This window comes from Crocodylus siamensis, chromosome 1 (genome assembly GCF_052110815.1).
Source record: "Crocodylus siamensis isolate JL-2025a chromosome 1, ASM5211081v1, whole genome shotgun sequence".
In the NCBI taxonomy this organism is placed as follows: domain Eukaryota; kingdom Metazoa; phylum Chordata; order Crocodylia; family Crocodylidae; genus Crocodylus; species Crocodylus siamensis.
In genome coordinates, this window is record NC_143395.1 from 398759599 (window position 1) to 398785161 (window position 25563).

General features: G+C 43.3%; 1 protein-coding gene across 3 annotated transcripts; it reads left to right on the plus strand.

Annotated features, from left to right (window-relative positions):
• Positions 1–1366: 1366 nt before the first annotated feature.
• On the plus strand, positions 1367–25563 carry CCDC82 (coiled-coil domain containing 82). 3 transcript variants are annotated; one of them, XM_090030289.1, is made up of 8 exons: positions 1367–1505; positions 1918–2476; positions 4018–4234; positions 6398–6490; positions 9190–9314; positions 9578–9748; positions 21794–21979; positions 22644–25563. In XM_090030289.1, the coding sequence occupies exons 2-8, from the start codon at positions 1928–1930 to the stop codon at positions 22707–22709; spliced, it is 1407 nt and encodes a 468-aa protein (XP_089886415.1). In that variant the 5' UTR covers positions 1367–1505; positions 1918–1927; the 3' UTR covers positions 22710–25563. The 3 variants fall into 3 exon arrangements, with proteins under 3 accessions (XP_089886415.1, XP_089886410.1, XP_089886405.1); XM_090030284.1 differs by having other exon boundaries at positions 1456–1568; XM_090030279.1 differs by lacking the exon at positions 1367–1505 and adding an exon at positions 1563–1697.

The following is a 25563-nucleotide window of genomic DNA, read 5'->3' on the forward strand; positions in this document are numbered from 1 at the left end:
TCAGCATTACCACTCCACGATGGAACTGCTACCACCACTACATGCCCCACACCAGAGCTGGCACTACTGCTGCAACACAGGGAATGTGGCACATGGCAGAAGCTCTAGCTCTGGCCCATGGTAGGTGGCAGCAGCGGCAGGTTTGTCATGTGGCACATGACAGAAACAAGAACCACTACTGCTTTCACCACTGCCACCACCTACCCTGGGCCAGAGCCAGAATTGCTGCCACGTGCCCCAGGCTATATCCAGCCCAAAAGGAGCCATGCAAGTCCAGATTCAGCCCAAGGAATAAGGTGAGTTTGACAATCTGCACTATGTGTGAGTTAGTCCAGAACCAAAAGTGGCCCTACTACTGGTAAACATCCTTCAGCTCCACCTGGGGCTTCAGATGTTTCCAAATCCTTTGGCAAGCAACCTACGTGCAGGCCCAAGCCCAGAGGCACGGGGTTTGGATGCCTCCGGGTTTCGCTTGCCCTCAGCCATACGGCCCCAGGAACAAGCTAGGGAGGAGCCTCCAGTTTCCATAAAGTGGGCATAAAGCCAAGGTTAAGTATGCATTACCTACACACATACTGTCCCATGTCAGCAGAGCGGTCTTCCCTGGGTGCAGCTTCCTAGATCAGCCTCTGTGGTGATCATGATATTTTGCCCTGGTAAGCATAGACCATGCTTGATCTGAGCCAAGAAGTGATGGCAACAGGGCATCAAGTCTAGCTTGACAAGGACACACCAGGGTCCACGGAGGGCGGGGGGGGGGGGAGTGTTGCAGCAGCGCCTGGGAAAGGTCTGGCGGTGTCTAGAGCGCACCACACACCCACAATATGGGGCCGGGCACAGCTGTTCAATGGGCCCCGAGGCAGGGCTGAGCCTGCTTTTCCACAGACACCTCCTCTTTGGGTCCTCCCATTCCTGTCCCAGCATGGTTTTTTTTAAATATCAACAAACATCCAGGATTTGGGATTAGCATAGACTGTGCCTGATCTGAGCCAAGCAGTGAGGGCAATGGCATCAAGCCCAGTTGGACCAGGACACACCAGGGTCTGCAAGGGAGGTTTGCAGCAGCACCTGAGAAAAGTCTGTTGGTGTCTAGAGCATGCAGTGTGGGGCTGGGCACAGCTGTGCAATGGGCCTGCAGGCAGGGCTAGGGTTTGTCCCAGTGGGGTTTTTTAGATGTGAACAAAGCTCCCGGATTTGGACTTTCCCTCTGCTCAGCAGGGAAGCTTTTGGGACCCAGGGCTGCAGCTCCCCCGGCAGGGAAAGAGGCAGCCGGGAGAGTCTGCAGGACTGGGGGTGAGGGGCGCTGGGGGCTGCCCACCTTGGGAATCCCTTTTTCCCGCTTGAACTCCTGGAGAGGAAAACAGGAGCCATGGCACGTGACGTCCCCGCCCCACCTCCAAGGGCAAGACGGTTCGACAGGTCACGTAGCGCCTTCCCGCCGCCTCCCGCACTTCCGGAAACACTCCCGGGGCGGAATGACAGCGGAGCCGGCCAATCGCAGCCGGGTACGCTCCGGAAGGTGGATCTCCTTCGCGAGCGGCGGTTTAGAATCTCCCGGGACGGGCAGGGTGAGGTGGGGTTTTTCCAGGCAGCGAGGGGTCGCGGCCTGGCGGCTCCGCGGGCCTCCTGCCCCGTGTCGTGCAGCAAAGCTGTGCGCACCTGCGTGGGCTCCCGGCGTCGTGCGGGGTTGGGGTGGGGTATGTCCACGAACTCCGTATTATTTTATTCTAATTACCGTCTTGTAAATTGTCGCTGGTGAAATGATTGCTATGCGCTGGGCTTTAGATGCCTTGGTGATGTTTCTGTTGCCTTCTACGAGTCCTTTGTAGTAAAGTGCTAACCATAGATACACCAAAATGAAAATGCCTGCTTCTGAATGCATTGCGATCCCCTCATACGTATTTGTGTGTGTTCCAGTTGTTTCTCAATGGAGACGAAAACACCGGTCAGAAGATACGAAACACGAAGGAACTCGAGGCTAAAAGAACCAGAAGCCAAAACTCGGGTCGACTGGAGACGGACAAAAAGAAACGTTATAGTGTTTAACAGCGATGATGACACTGATGAAGAGCTGTCGTCTCCGGAAGATGAGCATTCGTCCTCATTGGAAGATGAAAAAAATGAAACTGTAGTTGAAAAGAGTAGCTTTGCAGATCATGAGGAGAAAAGTCTTGACACAGTTATTGTGGAGGATGCCGAGGATGAACCCATTGCTTTAGGAAAGCGCAAGCGGTTAAGCACGTCGGTATTGTATGACAGTGATGGGAGTGATGACAGTGATATCCCTGTTAGAAAAGTGTTTGCTAAGCGCAACTGCATAATGGATGAAGAGAGCTCTCAAGAGCAGCAGCACCCCTGTAGCACCCTTACGGCAGAAGAGAATTTGCCTAGTAAGGACCAGAAAGTGTTAACAGAATCAAAATGTGTGTCAAGACCAAATGCCATCCAGACATCTGATGACAGGGAATATTGTGAGGTGATTATTGTACCTTGTGGGACACGTCTTATCTTGGTTAGCAGTGTTTCATTGGGGGGGTTTTCACTCGAGGTGGACTGGGAATTCCCAAAGTCTAGAGTGTGGGCACTCTAGAAGGGAGCAATAGGCTACAATCGGACGTAGACAGGTTACAGGGGTGGGCGGATGAGAACAGGATGGGTTCAACACTGACAAGTGTAAAGTGATGCACCTGGGGAGGAACAACCCGCTCCATACCTACAGGTTGGGGAACTCCCTTCTTGTCAGTACAGAGGCAGAAAAGGATCTTGGAGTCGTCATTGACTCCAAGATGAACATGGGCTGGCAGTGTGGGGACGCAGTCAGGAAGGCCAACCGTACCTTGTCATGCATCCACAGATGCATCTCAGGCAGGTCCAAGGAGGTGATCCTCCCCCTCTATGCGGCACTGGTCAGGCCACAGCTGAAGTACTGCGTCCAGTTCTGGGCGCCGCACTTCAAGAGGGATGTGGACAGCATGGAGAGGGTCCAGAGGCGGGCCACTCATATGATCAAGGGGCAGCAGGGCAGGCCTTATGAGGAGAGGCTACGGGACCTGAACCTGTTCAGCCTCCACAAAAGAAGGCTGAGGGGGGATCTAGTGGCCTGTTACAAACTAGTCAGGGGGGACCAGCAGGCATTGGGGAAGTCCCTGTTCCCCGGAGCACTGTCAGGAGTGACCAGGAATAACGGGCACAAGCTGGTAGAGGGTAGATTTAGGCCAGATATCAGGAGGCGCTACTTCACGGTCAGGGCGGCTAGGATCTGGAACCAGCTTCCAAGAGAAGTGGTGCTGGCCCCTACCCTGGGGGTCTTTAAGAGGAAGTTAGATGAACACCTTGCTGGGGTCATTTGACCCCAGTAATCTTTCCTGCCATGGCAGGGGGTTGGACTAGATGATCTACTCAGGTCCCTTCCGACCCTAGAAACTATGAAACTGAAAATTCAGGGTACCAAATCTGCCAGTCTTCACGTTCCAACCAGGCACTGGTGGGGTTCAGTCTTGACTTTGTTTTCATTGCTCAGGATTGAGGGGGTTTTTCTGCTTCCGGACATAATCAAACAACTGATCAAATAGTTTTAGAATTTTGCATCCCTATGTAACTAAAGGGATTCTCCTCCAAATACTTGCTCTTTTCCTTTCCTCTTAAAAAAATGACTGACAGACACATGGGATAAGGCTGCTAAACCTTTTATGTGAAACCTGCTACCTGTTGAGATGACTTGCAGCTCTGAAGCAAAGTAAATTGCTACAGATGGGGCAAGGTAGAGCAGAGGCATAGCAAGGCAAGTTTTTCTCCGCAGCTACATTACTGAGGCAGACCAACCTAGATAAATTCCAGGTGAAGGTATTCTTTCACTTTTTCAGAAAGATGTTAGCTAGTCTGCCAGCATTTTTTTGTTTTGTTTTGTTCCTTCTTACTTGAATGCATGGTGTAACTTGAAGACTGCAAATCTTGCATGGTGTGTTTGATTGTTTTATAAATAAAACTCAAAGAATAGTTTATTTTGATTTTATTTAGGAGTCTAGTGATGAAACGGAAATAGAGGAGTCATTCTATAAGTTACCCCTCACACCAACAGAAAGCAGTGATGATGACGAGAGTATGAAAGACTTTATAGTTGATGATGATGATGATGAAGAGGAATTTACAGAACATGATGAAAATCTGAACCTGCTCCAAGAGAGAGCACGTGCTCCATTAAAAGGCCACTTAGTGGAGTATTACATACCACACCGTAAGCCTAAAATAAGCTATAAGTTGGTGGAAGTACTTTGCTTGTCATGTAATGATTTTGTGTTCATCAGAACCTTGTTTTTATATAAATATAAAATAGCATGCCTGTGAAGCGTATGGTAGCTTAAATTCATATTTTCAAAGGCCATAACTTACTATGGGAGTACTGTAGCTTCCACAACTAGTATGCAGTAATTTTATAACTTTTATTTTATCGGGGAGAGTGTGGTTATGGAAAAGATACTTTATTTGCATCTTTTAATTGGTTCATGGTGCAGACACATCATGTCACATGCTTTAACACACGTGTTAATATGGAGCAGACATTGGTATAAGTTACCTGGTATACAGGGTCATATGTCCTGAGCTCTAGTTAATTTCATCCCTGAATAGGTGTTTGCACCAACTGCCTCCTGTGCCACTTTTATGATGAGGCAATGTAACAGCACTTATGGGTGTGGACAGAAGTTACCCTTTTTGCCATTTAAAGCGCTTTATTGCTGTGGCTTAATAGAAGTGGCCTTACAGCGCTTTAAAAATGGGTACAGTGCTTTAAATTATCCCCTGTTAAAAGAGGCATTAAATTTTGACGCATATTTTACAGCACTTTAGCAACCCACAGCACTTGAAATTACTTCTGTATACTGGCCACACTTCTGACCAGTGGAGAAGAGTGCAGAGCACACTCTTCCTCCTAGCCTTGAAAGTGCAGGGAGGCTCAGAAGCCCCTGCCAAACACTGCACTTCTGTCACGTTTAAGAGTGCTGTAACTTTATGATGCTATACAGCACTGTTATTTAGAGAACTTTTTAAAATGTGCGTGGAGCACTTCTGTGTACACACCCAGTATGCTGTGGAAAAGCTGGTAATCTGTCTGAACAAAACACTGGTGTAATGTACAGCAGTATGCAAACGTTGGAAGCTACCTTAATTTAAATATGAATGTCTTTAATGATATAAGGGTGCAGTATTTTACCAAATACTATTTGATAATACAAATAATATTTCTGTTGATACACATAATAGAGGCCTAGGCTGCTTGTTACCAAAATTTTGATGATATTCATTAAGACTTCATTTTCTCGGTTAGTTGTATTTTGGGTAATTGCTGGTTTTTGAAACTACCTATGGCCCCTCCTATAGTTTCAGCTGAATATAAGGTATTTTTGTCATTGCTTTTTCTATATTGTTGCCATATCCTGTTAAAAAATTCAGAGGTTGAATTGCCTTAGTAGGATGCCACATTTTGACACATACTACAAGCCCCCTATCCCCTATGTTCCCCCCCCCACTCCTGAAAAAAGACATGTGCCTTGTTTTTGCAGGCAGCACATCTAAAAAAGAGCAGTTTTCTGCCCTGCCATTCCCTCTTCCCCTCCCACGTGCCCACTACTGAGTCATGATTGACATGGAGTAAGTCCTGTTGGAGGTAATGTCCAGGAAGCATGGCTTCCCAGGAGATACTCTGGGTGAGACATCAGGAACTTCCAGTATGTCAAGACAGCCACAGAGCTAGGCCTGAACTCTTGAAAGGGCAGTAGCAAGACTGTTACTACTTTATTATAAATAGTTCTTTATATAAATTTTCTATCAATAGTATTGTTTCCGCATTACAAGCCCCTTCAAGATGCTCCTTACTGCAAGCTCCAGCTTGCTTGCCATGAGCCAATTCAGTTGCTGCTTCAGGCATAAGCTGCAGTGCTCAGCCATTAGCTACTCAAAATTCCTTAATGACTGTGAGAGTTATTACTGGATTTAGCCTCTTCTGCTTCCTGGGTCAGAGAGAATATGGAGCCAATTTGGCCATCATTCGAGCACAGCATGTCCAGGTTTCTACTTCAGGAAAGAAAAATAAACTTCCCCACTTAAGATATGCACCCTAATTTTTTTTCGGGGGGAAGAGTGGGGCAGAGGAGGATGTAGTATGCAAGTAAGCACAGTGAGTAAGCACAGTGTGTATATATGACTTGTATGATAGAGGTTTTTGAAATACATTGGGCTAAAATGCACTGTTTCAATTGACATTCCTGTTTCATAACTTAGGGAGGTTCCATTTTCAAACTATTTCTTATGGTTGTACTTTATCAAAGTTGGTAGATGAAAAGTAATATTTGTGGAATTTTTGTCGCCAATGTGCTTTACCTGATTCCGTTTATTTTCCCAGTCTCCCGCTGCGACCATTATGTGCATTTCCAAAGAGTAGTAAAGGCATTTCTCATCAACGCAATTGATGACACATTTTTGTGCTCATTGTATGGTAAGCAAATAACATTAAACAGAAGAGTAATTCAAATTGGTATACTTCTAATAAGAGTATCTGTGTTTTGAAGAAGTGGTCTCCAGGGGTGACTGTGTAGGACTGGGACTTAATTTAGATTCCTCTCCCCAGATCTGCCACTTTATTATGGGACTTCCCACTTGGCTTATTTGCCCAAAGAGTAATCTGAGATAAGTGAAAGAGCCTAATTCTTTCAAGTTTGAAAAGCATTTTTGAGAGTTGTATACAAGTTGTTCTTTGTATAATTAATGAAAATCCAAATTTTATTGGTTAACAGTAGCAAGTCTGTAATGAAGATAGCCTTCCCTTTGCCAAATCTATACTCTGACTTCCACTACAAAAACTAGTTAACTTCCCAAAACATTGCAAGCCACATGTTGTTATAGTTTATATAGTCTCACTGTTCTGAATATTGCTCCTTGTCAGTGTGGGTAAGAATCTGGCATAATTTATTTTGTTAATGATTGCCTGAAAAATGTAGGTTATGATTTTTCTGAGGATTTTGGTTAAACTTAAAAAAAAAAAAGAGAGTGAGACCACACAGACAAATGTAACAACTATCACTATCAAACAATACACATTATTTAGGATTTGTAAACATCTGCACCATTCTATGGGAATACAAGAATAGCAGAGCAGCTCTGACTCTAACCCTGCTTTGTTCACAGTCAAAACTAGGGTGACTTTGCTACAGAATCATGCAGACTTAACAGATTGTAATACCTGCTGCATGCTGCAAAGCACTAGCTCCCCCTCCCCTGTTAAAATGGCCAAAATGCACAGAGTTTTCCAAATGAAGTTTCCTTTCCAAGTCTCTCTTAGATTTGCTTCAAATCAGAAACTTCTTGGCCTAAAAATTGCATGTTTGTTTGCTTGCTCTAGCTGACAAGTCTCCTCATGGAGAAACTTACATGAAAGTTTCTTAAGCAACTTAAGACTAGGGAAGGGATGAATTTGGAGACCATTAATACTAGATACAAAAGAGAATCAGTGGGATGTTGAGGGTATGTGAGACTAGAAAGGGCCTCATAGGCCATTGAGTCCAGCCCCTATGTTTTTCAGGCAGTCATTAAGCAAGGAATCACCATGTTGTTTCCTCGCCCATAATGACAAGGAACAGTATTCAAAACAGTGAAACCATGTGAACTATAACATGCCACAGGTAAAAAGCCAGGGAGATAAGGGCATTGCCAATACTCTGGTATTGCAGTGACAGGGTAGTTAATAGTTGGTTGTTGGATATTTGGTGTAGTCAAGAAACAAGGACAAAGTGGAAAACATGTTTATGCTGATTTAAAATGCTGAATTAGCAGCAGAAATGTATGTTCTTGAAGCCCTTAGTTATTTCTTCTTTTTCTGAGGCCAATACTAGTTTTTTCAGGTTTTCCTAATAGTTTGTGATTAGAGAAGCCGCCAAAATTGGAGCAAGTATAGTAAATATACTCTGCTTCCTACAGCTCTTTATAAAGATATGTAGTCTAGAAAAGTTTCCCTCTTTTAATATAGTTTTATCTCCTACTGCAAGATGCTGTTATTGGCTCCCTAGTGAATGTTTAGTTGAGTTTAGCACTAAAGAAAATCCTTCATCTTTATTTTGTATTCATCATAACATTCTCTCCAGCGTTTCAGCAGAATAGATTTTCTGAGGACTTACAAGTACATCTGTTAATTAGTTTGAGTTAAAATAATTAAAAATGAGCTAGTTTAGCAGTAGGGGTCAGATTTATTTTTGTCCTTAATAATTGAAGTAATGGACTAACACAGGCTCCTTAAGCATCCAATACAATTAAATTTATTGAAATTTTGTGCATAAGTTATACTGAGGAAATTAGGTTGCAATTAAAGTAAATTAGGTATAATAGTGGGTTTCTTTATATACAGCAGTAGGTCTCCAGCCTTCCTCAGGTCTGTATTGACACATTTGGTCAGGAAGTGGGGGAGAAACTATTTAAAAAAAAATCCATTTCCATGTATTCAGGGACTGCAGATACTAAAATCCAGTAATTGTGATTGCAACACATCACCACAGGGCAAAGTTAAATTTGTCTGGGTGGTTTAAGACCTGTATATTTTAGCAGATTTGAATTCTTGAGTTTAATATTGGATTTTTTGATTATTTTTTTTCCTCTCTCAGTCTCTAAAATGTTTTGGGGCAGTTTATACACTGTTCATTGTAAAATTACTAATACACAGCTCCTTATTTTCAGAATGTTTTCATTAGAATTAAGATAAATATTCAGTGTAATTCTAGTTCATTAGATGATTGTTTAGAGTTTATCTGGAAAACAGAAATGGAAGGGAGCTAGCAGAGTGCATGTTTTGGTGTTGTGTGATGATGAATTATTTAATGATAAAACAGATTGAATTATCACTATTGGGCAGTCCATTCACATTTACAACCTTTACTATTTCTATTTTGTATATTTAAATATTACATATCACAAATTTTAGTAAGTCCTTACACCAGCTGTACTTGAATGATGTGCCTTTCATTAACCACAGACTTTACTGACACTACTTTTAGTCATTGAAATGACTGTTCTTCAATAAGTAAATAATGACCTATATGCTTTTCAAAGTAAAGATCCATCATTCCTCTGAAGATTCCATAGTTTGTTCATATATTGTATGTGTTTCTTCATCAGTAAATATCTTACAGTGACTCTTTCTTTGAACAGATGGAACAAGACAAAAGAGGTATGCACGAGATATGTTAACTTCACTTCATTATTTGGACGACCGCTTTATTCAACCTCGTCTTGAAAACCTGACTTCTAGAAGCCGCTGGAAAGAACGATATAAGGTATCTAGCTTTCTGGCTTGGTCATTGAAATGCCTCCAGATTTTAATAAAGTACAGAAATATATCCATACTCCAGAATGAAAATATAGTAATTCTAGTATTTTTTTTTTCTTTCTATATTTTGGGAGTTGACTTTAGATCTAGTCCTATATGAGTCTAGTCCCTGAACTCATGGGAGTTGAAAGCACTCAGCATCTTGCATAGGTGGGCCTCCTTGTGTATTTCCAGGGTCAGCTCTTCAAATATATGTGAAATGTTTTTCAGGAACGAGTGGATAGTTATCCTAACGTCCGTATAATCATGACGTATCCAGTAAATATGTCTTGTCAGGCTTGTGAAATGCATCGGTACTGTAAGTTTGATGTGTTGCTATCGGGAAAGCTGTACAGCAATAACACTTTGGAAATGGATGACTTCATGTCACATGACAAACAGGTAACAAAAAATCTCCTGAGCAATTAACTAGTAAGTTATGTTGTATTTTAGACTGAATGAAACAAAACAGTACTTCTATCAACATATGTGATATACATGGGTAGCTTTTTTTGCAGTACCATGCCTCAATGTGCTTGAGTTGATACTGAGATGTACTCTACCCTAACTAACATTCACCCTTTAATTCATAATACTTTCAAGGAAGAAATGGCTGGGGCTAGAGAAAGTAAGTCATGTTTTGAGTGCTTGTGTGGCTGTGGTGTAGTGTGTGTGTGTGTGTGTGTGTGTGTGTGTTTCAAGACATAATGGGGTTTAAAACGTTCAAAAAATGGAATGTTTATAGCCATTATGAGAGAGGAAGGTCAGTCCCATTGTGGGACTGACCTACCTGTATACCAGGGGCGGGTAAAGTACAGCCCATTGGCCAGATCCAGCCTGCCATACCAATCTTTCCAGCCCATGGGGCTCCTTTAAAAATTGGAAATTATTACCTGCCGGTGGCTGCCTATCTAAAAACTGACCAGGCGCTAGCAGCAGGAGGAGCTGGTGGCAGCAGCAAGGCCGCCCCCAACCAGAAGCCTCTGCCTAGCAGAGGCTTCTGGCCTGGCAACCATGGAGCTGTGACAGCACCCTCCCTCCATCCAAGATGAGAATGGGTGGAGGTAGGGCGTGGTGGAGTATCATCAGTGCAGCAGGAACCAGCCCAGCTGACACCACTTGGTTCAGCCAAGTGGCCAAGACAACAGGATGCAGCAAGAGCCAGTCCCGCCTTGTGGTTCCTGGCTGGCTCCTGCTACACCGTGCAATCCTATGCCTTGTAATCCTGACCATGCAGCCCAGAACCACAGGATGCCAGCCAGGCTGGGTTGGCTCTGGCACCATACAGTTCTTGGCTTCATGGCCAGGACTGCACAGCAGAGTAGGAGCCAGCCAGGAACTGTGCACTGCTGGAGCACCGAGTGGGCGGGAATGTTGGGCAGTGGCGACACACAGTGGGGAAGTGGCAGTGCGCAAGCAGGAGAGCAGGGCCCACGCTGGCAGGGGCTCTGTGAAATGAGGCTGGCTCTACCCTTCTCTCTGCCAGTGGCCTGGCCACGTGCAGTCCTGGGGCTCACCGGGACCATGCATCACCAGGGGTCTCTGCCTGCTGTGGGCTGTGAGCACCCCAAGGCCTTGCCACCTGCTGCTGGTAGCAGGGGCTGTACACAATGAGGGAGGGGGCATTTGTGAAGGGGCAATGCTTGTAAGGGGGGGTCCCACATTCTCTCACCCCACCATACACATGTACCTACACCCCACCTTGCACCGCCATATATGTGCGCCTACATCCCCCACATTGTCCCCAACATACACACAGCCCCTCCCCGCCCCCATAACATACAAAAGTAAAACTTCATTTTAAGCTATTATGCAGTCACCTCCGTGTACACTGTGCAAACACATAAATCAGGACAAAAATATTTTTTGAAATCAAATCCATGCATGTTGTAGTAGATTTTTTGGGGGGGGTTGTTCGTTTTTTAAAAGAAAGTAACATCCGGTTCCAAGATGACAGACCCCCTTGCCAAAGGAATACTTTCGGGGAAAGGGGAGGGCCTTTCTGTGGCAAGGATCAGGGGTTAGGGGACAGGCCTTCCAGTTCCAAGATGATGACCAAGGAGGTGGGGCACCTGTCAAGGGGCAGGGCTACCCTTGCACTCTCAACAGCTCGCCAAAACTTGTTAAGCATCCCTCCAGCCAAAATAATTGCCTGCTCCTACTCTATACATGTTTCAAAATGAAGCTGGACAAACCAATTCATATTTTCTCACACACATGTGCACCTTTTCCTCAAAAACTAGATCCCCAAAAGGAGTGTGCATATTAAGTGAGGAAGCTGCTTTTTCTGACCAGGGTAGGTAGAGGAACCCTGCTTTGATTCCTTCTGAGTGCAGTGACTGTTGCATTACTATACAGGCAATGAGGGGAGCTGGTTGCTCTTAATGGTTTATCGCTCTTTACTCTAGAGATGTTCAGTCACGTCTTCTGTGTAATGGTTTTGATGTTCCACTAATCAAGCTAAACTGTCTTAGGACAATTTTTTTGCCAGCTAGTTGCTTCTGGTCTCTTTCCTTCTATTTCATAGACATTAGGGCTGGAAGGGACCTTGGAAGATCTATAAGTCCAGCCCCTGCCCCAGGGGTAGGAAGTCAGCAGGGGTCATAGGATCCCAGCAAGATAAACATCCAAATGACTCTTGAAGGCGTTCAAAGTAGGTGCTTGAACCACCTCCGGCGGCAGTCTATTCCACATCTTGGGGGCTCAGACAGTAAAAAAGTTCTTTGTTATGTCCAGCCTGAAACGGTTGCAGAGGAGTTTGTGACCATTCAACCTTGTCATCCCTTGGGGCACTCTGGTGAACAGACATTCCCCCAGATCCTGGTGAGCACCCCTGATGAATTTATAGGCAGCCACCAGATCACCCCTGAGCCTGTACTTTTCCAGGATGAAGACTCCCATAGCTCTCAGCCTCTCATCATAAGGCCTTTTTTCCTGACCTGATCATGCACGTGGCTCTCCTCTGCACTCTCTCAAGCTTCTCCACGTCCTTATTCAATTTTGGAGCCCAAAACTGGATGCAGTACTCCAGCTGTGGCCTCACGAATGCCCAAGTACAACGGAAGAATGATGACCTGGGATTTGCTTAAGAAGCATCTATGGATGCAAGCCAGCATGTTGCTCGCTTTACTAGCATCACATTGAAGGCTCATGTTCACCTTGTGGTCAATCACGACCCCCAAGTCCCTTTTGTCTGTAGTGCTAGCCAGCGTAGCATTGCCGAGCCTATAAGCATACTGCTGGGTTTTTCTTCCAAAGGTGGAGAACCTTGCATTTTTCAGTGTTAAACACCATCAGGTTCTTGTCTGCCCATTTTCTGAGCCTGTCAAGGTCAGCCTGGATCACCCTCCTGTCCTCAGGTGTAGATGCTTTACCCCAAAGTTTGGTGTCGCCTGCAAACTTGGCCAGTCCACTTCTGATACCAATGTCCACATCATTAATAAAGACGCTGAATAGTATAGGCCCAAGGATACAGCCTTGGGGGACCCCACTGGTCACAGCACACCATGACGATTGATTTCAATCAACCACCAGCCTCTGGGTCCGACCACAGAGCCAATTCCCCAGCCAGCAGATCTTGGTGAAGCCAAGGGCACATTTGGCCAGTTTTGCTTAGAGGTGATCATGGGATACCAGATCGAAGGCTTTTTTGAAGTCAAGATATACGACATCAGTCTCTTCTCCCTTGTCCAGGTGATAGGTCATCTGGTCGTAGAAGAAACTAAGGTTAGTCCAGCAAGACCTACGCTCAACAAACCCGTGCTGGCTGTCCCTCAGGATGTTGCCGTTGGCCAGTCTGTTGAGAATGGTTTCTTTGATTATCTTTTCTAGTATCTTCCCCGAGATAGACATCAGGCTGATGGATCTGGCAAACTACAGGCCCACTTTCCTCCCTTTCTTGAAGATAGACACCACATTGGCCTTCTTCCAGTCTTTGGGCACTTCACCAAAGCACCAGGAGTTCTCGAAGATCCGGGCCAGGGACTGGGCTGTGATACTTGAGGAACTGGCAAGCAACCTGAGATGTAAACTGTCAGGGCTGGCCAACTTGAAGGTATCCAGCATCTTAAGGTATTCCTTAACAAGGTCAGCATTGATGGAAGGTAAGGAATCTCCCTCACCCAGGCCGTCCCATCCCGTAATGAGCAGGGGCATCCCTTGGGACTGGTGAAAAACTGACACAAAGTACCCATTTAGCAAGTTGGCTTTATTTATTTCACATAGAGTTGCACTAATATATCAGTGGAATATCACATCAGCACTGATAACAGGAGAACTAACATTACTAGCCATCGGCTTTTTTTGGCCGATATTGTTATCAATAGATGCCATGTGAATGTGTGCAGCTGCAGCATGCAGGTAGCCAGGAATGCAGCCTGACAGCTTGAAGAGCAGCATCTGGCCAGTAAATCTTTGGGAGGGGGGGAGCAGATTGAGGCTCCCACAGTGAGGGAGGGGGTGGGGCGGGGGCTGCCCAGCTAAGGCAGTGAATGGGACCCCAGGAGTAGGACAAACCCACGGGTGGCATGTCCAGGGGGGTGGGGGTGGCTCCCTGCCGCTGCATGCACCCCTGGGGGGAGGTATGAGGAGCATGTGTTCTCTGGATTTGTGTGTGGGGCAATGGCGCACTGCCTGCTGTGGACTAAGGGCCAGGGGCTGTGCTGGCCTCTTCCTGGTAGGGGGCTGGGGCTGGATGTGCTTGAGGCAACTGGCAGCAGTGCTGGGGGGAGGCTACGGGGTGGGCTATGGCCACCCCAAAACTGCTTGTAGCCATCCCTCCCAGTGCTGCCCCTGGTGGGAAGAGGCCAGTGCAGCCCCTGGCCCCAAGCCCACAGTGGGCAGTCCGCTTTCACCCCACGCACATATCTGGAGGGGGCAAATGCCTCCAATGTCTCCCCCAGGGGTTCATGTAACAGCAGAGAGCCACCCTCCTGTGCCCCCCCAGATGGGCTACCCATGGGTCCATCCCGGTCCTGGGGTTGCATTTACCAACCTGGCCCCTTCTCCACTCCCTCTCTCATCCTGTGGGAGCCTCCCTCACACTTCCTCCCTCAGACTTACTGGCCGGATGCTCCTCTCCAAGCTGCCAGGCTGCATTCCTATAAATCAGCTATCAGATCGGCCGTCAGTGTCAGCCAAGAAGATTTTTGTCGGTGCACCCCTAATTTCACAGCCTTGGAGATTTAGCTGTTTTCAGAATTGTAGATCCATCCATGGAAATCAGTCATTAGCAACAGCTAGGGTTTCAGCTTTAGTTAAGCAGGAACAGGAGGGTAAATCAGCTGTAGATTAGAGCTTGCCCCTGCTCTGTGCATTATGACTAGAATTTTTTCCCCTTCATTCTTCCTTTCAGAACAAAGTATGTGTTGTATGTGAGAAAATACGGCATCTCCCTCCACCTCCAGGTACATCTGTGTCCTGCTTCATAACACTTTATCCTGCATATATAGTTGTACACTAGCTTTTTTTAAATGTTTCAGAGGCCTTGAAATATTAGTCTGTCCACAGCCTGTGTGGGTGTGTCCCTCATATACCAAAGTTGGAGCCTTTTGAAAGTAATCCCTACAAGAGTGGTACATAGATCCTGCCTCTCCACAGGCTTGAAGTTGAAAGGAAGTGAAGCTGCCTTATCTCCCTATGGCTTTCTCTCCAGGCCTGTGTTGCTCCTAAGGCAATATGGGGGAAGCCCTTACACTCATAGTCTTCTCTACAAGCCATTAGTTGTTTTATGTGTAAACAGTCAGTACGTTTTGTGTAGGTTTGTTTTTCAGATTTGTTTTTTGTTCTCACAGGAAAGAATTGAATTCTTGATGGCTGCCTTCAGATACTTTAATGTAGTGCAGAAGGACCCAGCGTTCAAACGCTGTTATTTTTATGAGGTTTTTATGCCAATTGCCTGCAGACATTAGCCTTGAAGATGGATATGTGAATATGAAATGCAGCCTGAGATAAGATTAGTCTTTAAAAAAGGGTGTCCAGCAATGCCTGGAGGTACATGTCAGTGTATTTGATAGAAGCTAGGTGCACAGATTTCTCTAGCTCTGGACATTGAGGAGCCAACAGGTAGGACTTTGCCTAGACCTGCTTTATCAGCTCCTTCTGCCATCCTGAAGGGGGGAGGTTTGTGTGTTTGTTTTATGCCAAGTTACATTCTGAGAAAAGATATTATATTATTTACCTTCTCTTGGACTGTCTTATAAGACTTTTGGGCCTTCTTTGTCTACCTGCAATGGTTCTAGCCAATGTCATCTGCCCAGAGAATCTGTTTGAGTCCCCTGGCACTAAGTCAGTAGTGCAGACTTGGCTCCGAAGTTCCCTGATACTGTCTGACCTGCACTGAACCAGTGTTGATGCTGTTGGTTCTGGTTGTTGAGAGTGGTACAAAATGGACCCTTGGATTCTGTACTTATCATTGTAATACTGATTAGGGGGTCAGCTACTTCTTTGCTGTTTTGCTTCTGGCCACACCAGATCTTTAGGTAGAAACTAGGCATATACTGGCAATCGGTGCCAGAATCTGCATTACTCTAGAAGAGACTAGCCTTTCCTTTGCTTTCAGTTCCAGCTTTGATTCTGATTCCATGACAGTACTTACTCACTAGTGATCACTGATACAAGTGGCAGGTCTATCCACTTCAGTCTCATATACCATCCATTCTGCAGCTGTTACATCTGCTGATATTACATCATCATGACTTGAATATACTTCATATTTCTCTTTGGATTAAGATTCTAACAGGGATATTTCCCTTCTAGATCATAAGCCTCAGGACATTGACATTCTGTTACTGTATAGCCGCAGAGAATCAACATGACTGTAGATCTAGATCTAAGGATTCTTCATGTTTGAGACCTGACTCATTGGCTTCAGTTAACTTCTAGATAATGGTCCAGTTAAAGTATTTTGGGGTACATTTTATTCCTCTACTGTACTTTATTGTAGCCTAAGATCACTGTATCTTCTTTGCCCAAGAAGATGCATTGTTGTCCACTTGTCAGAGTCTCTTATTTTAGTCCTTTTTAATGATGATCTGAGGGAACCTAGACAGCAGTAGCATGGCTGTGAAGTTGTAAGACTACACAATCTACACTTGATTACTTTGGAGGTTTTTGGGGAACTGGTATAGAGTGGCCATAACATTAGAAATCTGAATTGAAGTGGGTCAGAATTTATATTGTCTTACTGTCCATTCCTGTCAACATGTCAGGTCATTTCAGACAGAGTGGCTTTGCCTATTTATAACAAAGCTTTCCTAGACTTTGTAAAAATACATAGGCAGACCCCAACATTTTATAGCAAAATCAGCAAGTCCCTGAGTGACATTTTTCTCACATCCATTGCTGAACTTATTTAGGTCTTTCTACAAAAAGTGAGACAAAATCAACACAAAGTCAGGCAAAGTGAATCAATTTAGTAGAAAGGCATGGTTGGCATTGAGCTTTTTCTTTTTACTGACGATTCTTAAGAAAATCTTCCTTTAGAAATGAAGAATTGGAATTGAACGCATGTGCAGAAAGCTTCTTAGTATCAGGAACATTTCTGCAGGTGATTTTTGCATGATGTGGATATGGCATGCTTTCCTTTGAAGTAATCTTTATGGCTTCACACTGGACATTCTTAGCATGATACAAATAGCAATAGATTTTGCCTTTGAAGGGTACAACTTATTTTCAGATATGATTAGACTGTGCTCCTGCAAGGATTCTAGTGCGTTTCACGCCTTCACAAAGAATTAAGCTGTTGTGGAGATCTCTAGAACAGATGATACATTCAGCAGAGTAATCTTCTGAGGTTACCACGTGCTTACGAGACTCTGAGACCTCTCTCTAGATACAAGTAGAAGTGTAGGTTTCTATCACAAAAGAAATTGGCACAGTAGGTTCATTGCCCACAAGGGGAAAGTAGAAACAGTGACTTGCTGGAAGCTGTTCATATTCGCTGCTTGTTCCTGTGGTGGCCAGTAACTCGGCTAGCTGTAGAAGCTGTTAAAATGTACAGTGCTGGAGGGTCTATCTGCAGCCCATTGACTGCAGTGTCTATTTTTTACTCCTATAGCACTTGGCTTAACTGCAACAGCGCAGACTTATGCTAATTAAACAGTTCAGAAAAATATTTAATTAAAAGAGCCATCACAGCCTTAGTGAATGCCCTAGATGGAAATGCATAGTTTGGGTTCCTTTTTAAGTTAGGTAAAAACACCTAAGAGGGGAGGGCAGCAGGAGACTCAAACTCTTAACTTCACCCCCTTTTTTTGTAAATTACACTAGTGTCAATGTCTTTTGTGTTCAGGCTCAGCTAGATCTCAGCAATTAAAATTAGAATAAATGCAATGTCTGGAACATTTCCCATACTGAATTCTACAGAATCTTTCTTTAAAAAAAAGTTTTGATACAATTTCAGGCATACATTGTGGTAGCATTTAAGAGTAGAGGAGTTTCGACTTGTTAGAAAATAATGTGCAGAATACCCAAATAGCAAGGTGGGCAGGGAAAACAGGGCTATTTAGTGCACACTGAATGGCTCCACAGAAGTCCAGAATCTGGTTTCAAGTTTTGTGGGGCATTTTGAAAGGGGAATTGTGTGGTGCTGGATTCCCCGGGGTTTCTAATGCTGCCCTTTTTTAGCATTCTTCCTCTAAAGAATGATTCAAGATTTTAGACTTTTATAAATGTTTATAGTCTTATTCTCCAGTAGTACTATGAGGACTCAACATAACTTCCTGCAATTTTGTTTTGTGTATGGGCAGGTAGCAGAGCTTTATGCAAGTACAGCAATTTTGTTCATATTAAATAAGTTACAGAATGGTAGCCATACCAAGTTCTGGACCTCACGCCTGTGTAACTTTTTTGTTTAATTTAATCTTATGTGATGCAGCTTTATAGTATAGGCCAGATCCAAAGTTCTTTTTAAATTGGTGCTATCCATTAACTTCAGAGTAGCTGAGGTTCTGGTCCATTAGTTGATTACATGAATCGCATAAAATGTCTCTGAAACTACTCCCATATTTCTGCATTCCAGTAATTACCAACAAAATAAACACAGCTAATACCAAGTTGTGCTGTTGAGGATGTGGACAAGTAGGTCATATGTCTTTTGGGACTGCTCACATATGCAAACGTTTGGTCATGCATACAGAAAGCTCACAGGAAAGGATGTTGACTGATTAAAACTTAGGCTGCTTATGGTCTAAAAGGATACTTGGAAGATTAACAATTGGAGCTATGAAATGTATCACTACATTTTGGCTTAAAAAAGAAAAACTTGTAATTTATAAAGTGGTAAAAGGAAATGCATGCAATTAAAAATAATAAATGAATCCTACCTTGAATTAAACTCTCTGACTGGAAGAGTACTGGCTCTTTGCCACTTAGCTGCTTGTTATGCAAAAATGACCTCAGTCTAACACAATTAGATACCTGAATGTATTGGAAAGACGTCAGTCTCCTAGTTGCATACCATAAGGTGTAATCCAGTTCTCCTGCATAAAGCCAGAGTTGACTAGATCTTGTGTAGAAGTGCTGGTGGGTTAGTGCATTGAAATCCACCACAGATTTCAGCCATGTGCAGCACTTTTGTCCATAGGCCTTATCCCTGTCTATAGGCTGAAGTTATGCTTATGTATCTGGGACACACAAAGGAGATGGATCTTTCTCCTTCTTTGTGCCCATTGGGTGCATCATTAAAGCGATGTGTTAATGAGTATTAGCCTAATTTCAATGTGCATTACAGGTGTGTAACTATACATGCACACCCTTAATGTGCATTAAAAATGGTGAAATTAGGCTAATTGCACCTGAATTTGATACCTTCAAATGTAGGTATCAAACTGAAGCATGATTAGTTAAAGCGCATTAATGCACGTGTAGACACTAACTTGAGTGTCGGGTGTGTCCAGGCACTAGGGGCCCATGGCAGGGCTGCAGGGACTTGGCACTAAGGTTAGTCAAAATACTTTAGTCAAATTTACAGTGCATTAAGCAATTTTATTTATTTGGCAGGTGTCTACATGTGCAGGGAGTTGGCACTAATGTTAGTGCCAAGTCCCTCCACATGTAGACACCTGCCAAAAATCACTTAATGCACTTCAAATTTAGACATGCTTAAATGCATGTATACACATGCCCATAGCTATGCAAAATACCTGCCCAAAGTATTGAGATGGCACAAGGCTCCCTTCTGCAGATTATATAGTGTATGCAAACGCATGTGAATATCTGCTCTTACCATAGCTTCTCTTTGTTCATTTGTGCATAAGGTTATCCTGTTGCATTTCCCTTGTTCTGAATTACAGTATACTTCTACCTGAATGTAATCATTCTTCATATACCAGTTTTGTATTGGGTATCTACACTAATTACTTACTATGTATCATTATACTTGTCCATGTTTAATATGACTAAAGATACATACATACAGGCATGTTTTCTTAGCTGTAAATATTCCTGTAAATTAGACAGATAAGTCTCTTAAATGGAACAGTCGTATTATTTTTGCACTAGCTGAAACCCGCAAAACCTTTGTGATTAAATTTTTATTGCAAAAGTATTTCTTTAAATACAGGACTTTTACTAATTCTTTGACTGAATATTTTAACAGAATCAAAACTTGTCGCCCTCAAAAAAAAACCCCAAACAGCTACATGAAACTGTCTATGTGTAATTTACTTGCATAACAGTGTAAACATTCAGCAGCACATTACGATTAAATAGTGTAACAGCGTACATGTTCAGGAGCATATTTCGATTTGAATGACTTTTTTACGTGGCAAATGAACACATCCCATGCATCTATAATAAACGACAGCAATATTCCTCAAGTGTACTAGAGCCCTATCCGGAGAAGGGGACAGTGCACAGAGTGCTGGATGCCTGGGTATGTTTGGAGAAGCTTGGGCTTGGTGGACTTCCAGTACCTTGTGCACCTTTCCTGCTGCCTTCTCTGGCTGCCAGCCCAGCCAGCCTGTTCTCAGGTGGTCCCAGGCAAAGAGAAGGCAGTAGGGACGGTGCACAGGGTGCTGGAAACGCGCCAAGCCCGAGCTTCCCTGATCACACCTGGACTTCCAGCATCCTCTTGGATCCAGTGAATGCTGCCTGAGAGTTGGGGCTGCACCTATGCATCTAGCACCCTGCCCAGGCAGCCCCAGGGGACACTGCCACCGCGGAGGGAAGCACTGGGCCTCCCCCACCCCACCCCAGCCTGGTGGTTGCACAGGCAGGCTCTGCCAAGCGGGGTGGGCATCGAGGGGCCTGATGGTTTGTGTTTGTTTTTGTTTTTTCTTCCAGAGCCTGCCTGCATCTTCCACAGCTAGGGAGCAGGCTGCCAGCAGGTCACACAGCCCCTAAGCTGCAGGGGGCCCGGGTGCTTACCTCCATGGCAGTGGTGCCCCACTGGCATCCCACCCTGGCAGCCCTGGGGGGCACTGCCGTCATGGAAGGAAGTGTTGGGGCCCACTGGCAGCCCACCCTCTGGCCACAGGAAAGGCAGGCAGGCTTGGGGGGTGGGGGCGGGAGGAGGATTGGTCCCCCACCACTCTTCTCCCCCTGCCTCCGCAGCAGGGGGCCCCATAGCTTCATTCTAGCTCTGACTTGCCTGCATATCTGTTTGAAATGCCTTGGGTTCTATAATAAGATGCTTTTTTCCATCTGTCTGGAGCACTGTGATTGGTTGTTTCAGTAAGCACTGTGACCAGTTGCCAAGACAACCAATCATGGTGCTCTAGACAGACAGTAAGCCTATTATTATAGATAGATATAATATATGTGTGTGTACACACACACCACACGCGCACATTTTATTTTTATGTATTGTGAAAACCAGTACTTTAACAAAGTTTTCTACAGGCTTTATTCATAGAAATAGATATGGTGTAGTTTGTATCTGTAAAGATCTTGGTTTTTGGTATTTTCTTAATGTCAGAAGCAGTTGTGTGTTTTTACTATGACAGTGGTTCAGCTTTTTCCAAGTTATATAATTAAGGAATTTTCAGCTTGTATTTTTAATAAATTCATTTAATTTCTTGTCACTTCAGCTGCATTCATGCTGAAGTAAGTATCTCAGATAATAAAGGTAAGCCAAAAGGGGTCTAATCAGTTCTTTTACTTAATACTAAAACCATCCATATGAGCTGTGAATGGATTTTGTAATAAAACTGCTTGGATAGATCAAGTAGTAGTGTTTCACCTCTATTTTATGGTTGGTCACAGTAGATCTTGAGCAAATGGCCTGCTGGAGCTACAGTTGCATTAAATGACTAGCCATTGTACCTGCTGAACTAGGGTACAAAGGTGACAGCAGGTATACTGTTTATTCCATTTAGATACATATTATTAGTTCATTATTTCACGGATATGCTAAACTGATGTAGCCATGCTCTAAATCACCAAGATGATTATTGTTCTATGTGCATTAATTGTCTCAGCTAATCAAATGTATTCCTCTTAATTCAGGTTTTGAAGGTTGGTGTGGTGTGTGCAAATCGTACACGGGTTTATCATAAACTCAGACACTTTAAATACAAGTTGTATCTGCTCTGCTGTTCTAAAACAGAGCTGGAGGATGTTGAGGATGAATCAGTCAAAGATACAGTGGAAAGACTTTTCAATCAGTTGGAAGAAAGTGGCTGGATTCAAAAGGTATGATGGGATATGTGAGCACGTTAGGGCGGCTTTCAACGGAGGTGAAAAAATAAAACGTTTGGTGGGCTGCTGAAGTATGTGGAAGGTAAAAAATCATCTTCAACCATGCAAGAAATGCAGTCACTTCCTATAAAAAGCAGTTCCCTTCTTAAAAGCAAATATGACTTGCAAAACAAACTTGCTTCCTGTGGGCAGAGAGAGGTAGTATACACATATTAGTCTGAAGTCAGACGGAGGACGTTTTCTACAAAAAGTGAGACAGTGCACCTCATAGACCAACTGAACCAAAGAGATGCTGTGGCTCATGAAAACCTATACTTCTCTGATTCAGTTAGTCTACAAGGTGCACCTTTACCTTGTCTTCTGTCCTGCTTTCTGTGTATATTGATCTCAACTCCAGTTGTTAATAATATCTTACTGCCTTTAGTAAAATTACAGCTGGAGCACCTGTAATTCAGGGAGCTGTTTTCTGTTCTGAAATACTGTCTCCCTTAGTATGAGTGAAACCAGACTTGCTAAGTAAGCTTTTGAAGCTTTCTTTTTAATATCCTGAATCACTGCTGCCACTTGTTTGTGAATGAAACGGCGTAGACAAAGCAGTATACATTTATGTTGTTCAGCTGTTCTTTGATAACATTATACAATCTTTGTTTTCATACAGGAATATAACAAATTTGAAAGCTATATGGATGCTGCAGACTTATTCCAAGAGGAGAAAATAGACTGAGGATCCATGCATCTCATTTTGAAAGTGGCCATGAGCATGAAATATCTCCATGTGATCTTCAAGAGTTTTCTCTGTAGTTTTATATTTTAAATGTAGCTGTTTCAGTAAATTGCTGAAGATATAAAGGAATTTGCTACATTTTCTTCTTATCGCTAATTCTCCATGTTGACTTACTTGCATAACGTCTTGCAAACTCAGTCACACTCTGTGCATAGGTTGCATGAACTTCCTTTTGTACTTGCAGCCCATCTGAAGAACCTATGCCCTTGTGAAAGAAAACATTTCTGCATTACTGCATTGTAGAGTCCATTACAGTGCTGTGCATGAGAGAGACTTTCTGGAGAAGTACATATTTATCTCTGCATAATTGAGATCATATCTTCTTATCACATTTCTGTATATTTATGTTATGAGCATTGAGTCATTAATGTGGTTACAATGAGAGAAACAGAGGAAAGAGTGCTTTTGCTTCTGTATTAAACAGATGAGGTGGGAGTGTGTGGTGGTTAAAGGTGAGTGAATAATTCCTCAAGGCTTATCCAGTAACAGACATCTGAGAGTGCTGACTTTGGTAGGAGTATGTACAAAGGCTACTGTCTCATGCCTACTAGCTCTCTAGGCTTCATGAAACCCAGCTGCAATTCTTCTTTTTGCCTCTTCCAGGAACTGGGAAGCGCTGAGTAGCCTGTAGTGCTTGGCCCATTTGAAGTATATTTAATGAATCAGACTCTGGAATTTTGGGAGTGAAGAGTATGGGTGTGCAAGAGAAGGCTCAAAGTTGCTCTTCTATTTGAATCTGGATTGAAAGAACCATTTTGAATGGTCTGTCTACTGTACTATACTTATGCATGCCTATCACCTGGGAAAATTAGTGACCTGATGGCTGATGAGGCTAATCATGCTCTGTTATACCAGTAACATAATTCCTCACCAGAAAATTAAAGAAATGAAGCCAACACATTAAAAGGTAACGGGGTTCTAGTCAAGGATACCAACTCTTCATGTACCTGAATTCTCAATTTTATAAAATCCTTTTGTATAAGTTATCAGTGTAAAACGTGTGTCTTCTCTTATCTGTACATTACAGTGACTTTCCCAGAGAACCTGTGGCAAGCGCCTAGATTCCAGGCACTCCACACTGTCACAACATCTGATCCCATGTCCTGCTTGGCAAATCTGAAAGTTAACTTTTTTTTTTAAGTTTCATTTTTCACTGTTCTCAGGGTCCATAAAAATCAACAGAAAGACACTTACTAATTTGATTTGGCTGTTCTGGATCAGGCCTACTGGATTTGGCCTTGAACATGTCACCTTTGAGGAAGACCAAACCCAGTTTTTCTACTTTGAGAGCAACATTTTTTTGAGATAAAATGGCAGCATTTTTTCTAGTGTAGAAAAGAGTTTGTCACACTCTTTGACAAACGGCTTTGAAACAAATGGGCAGGTGTTGTCCCATAATGAAGGCTATCTAGTACCCATACTCATTTAAGCTTTGTATACAAGTGGGGCATTTTCAGTAAAAATGAATATGCTTTGCACTTTTTACCTTTTGTAATTGCACAAAAATATGTATTTAATGTAGAATGAGTGAACTTTCCTATTTTAGGTATATGTCTGCTATTGGATAAAAATTACATAATGGCTGTAATGATTGCTTTGAACCTATTTTTGTATATATGTATATTTTTCTCCCACAAACTAAAAGGGAATAACTTTTAAAAGTGTGTTTCCTTTGTGCAATTTGCAATTGAGGAAGACTCTGTCCTATAGAAGCAAAAAACCAAAATTACTTTTGGTGTGGTAAGAGAACTATATGGAAAGACCAGATGTACTTTGTGCTGATTCCAAAATATACCTGCCCAGAGGAAGACTGACAGCTGGTGGGTAAAATTCAGAGACAAACTTTAATGTAATTTACACACTTTTTCTGACTCCTCAGCATCTAGATTATGCTATCTTAAATTCTCACCTACCTTCAGACCTGCAAATTCCAAATGTGTTGCTTTGGAATTTGGCTCTAACCAAAGATAAGCAAAACTAGGCATTGTAGCTGCAACGACCTAAGAATTCTTTACTATATCCCCACAGAGTAGTGACACACATTTTTCTTAATAGAGCACTCTTTAAGCCAGTGATTCTCAATCTTTTTAGACTCAAGACATCCCTTGGAAAAGGCCAGCTCTTAGTTTCACTAATTTTTTGACCACCAAAAAAAATTCTGTTGCAAAGAACTCTGACCGTACCAGATCAGAATGTTTTTAATACCATGAATTCCTGTTTGAAATCTCTGTTTATCTTGGGAATCATTTGCACACCTAAGCACTAACATTGCATAGAGCTTTCAAGGCATACCAGAGTGCTGTGGCACCCTGATTGAAACTAATTGGTTTAGTGGCGATGGAGATAAGAGAGGGCTTTCTCCAGTCTGGAAAAAGCCTAGATTTAAATAATCTATCAGAGAAAGTCCCTGTTGGAGATGCACTTAAATGGGAAAGTTTCCCTAGTGAAATGTTGCTATTTGGAAGAGAGGGAGCTAGTAGGAATTGGGTGAGTAGGTGACTTTACAGAAGTGGTATTTCAGAGTCCCAGGTGCACACTCTCCAAGGGGTGTGATATAGGCATTACAGTGTTGCTTGGGGCATCTTCCTGCCAGCTTCATCTCTGTGGCAAAGGAGGATTCTCACAGGCTTAAACATTGTCTGAAACAGATAAGTTGTGTTACTTTCTCTAGATGACACGGGATTTATAATGCTTCTAAAATGCTTTCTATATTTTTGTGTTCATATTTTAATTTAAATTGATTACTGAAAATAAAATGTGTGTAACAATAAAAAATAAATAGAAGACAATTTCA

Excerpts from the sequence above, each read along its gene's own strand:
- CCDC82 (XM_090030289.1), top strand. The coding sequence starts at position 1,928 with ATGGAGACGAAAACACCGGTCAGAAGATACGAAACACGAAGGAACTCG. Across the intron at positions 9,315-9,577 it reads GCTGGAAAGAACGATATAAG|GAACGAGTGGATAGTTATCC; the intron begins GTATCTAGCTTT and ends AATGTTTTTCAG. Across the intron at positions 9,749-21,793 it reads TCATGTCACATGACAAACAG|GTTTTGAAGGTTGGTGTGGT; the intron begins GTAACAAAAAAT and ends CTCTTAATTCAG.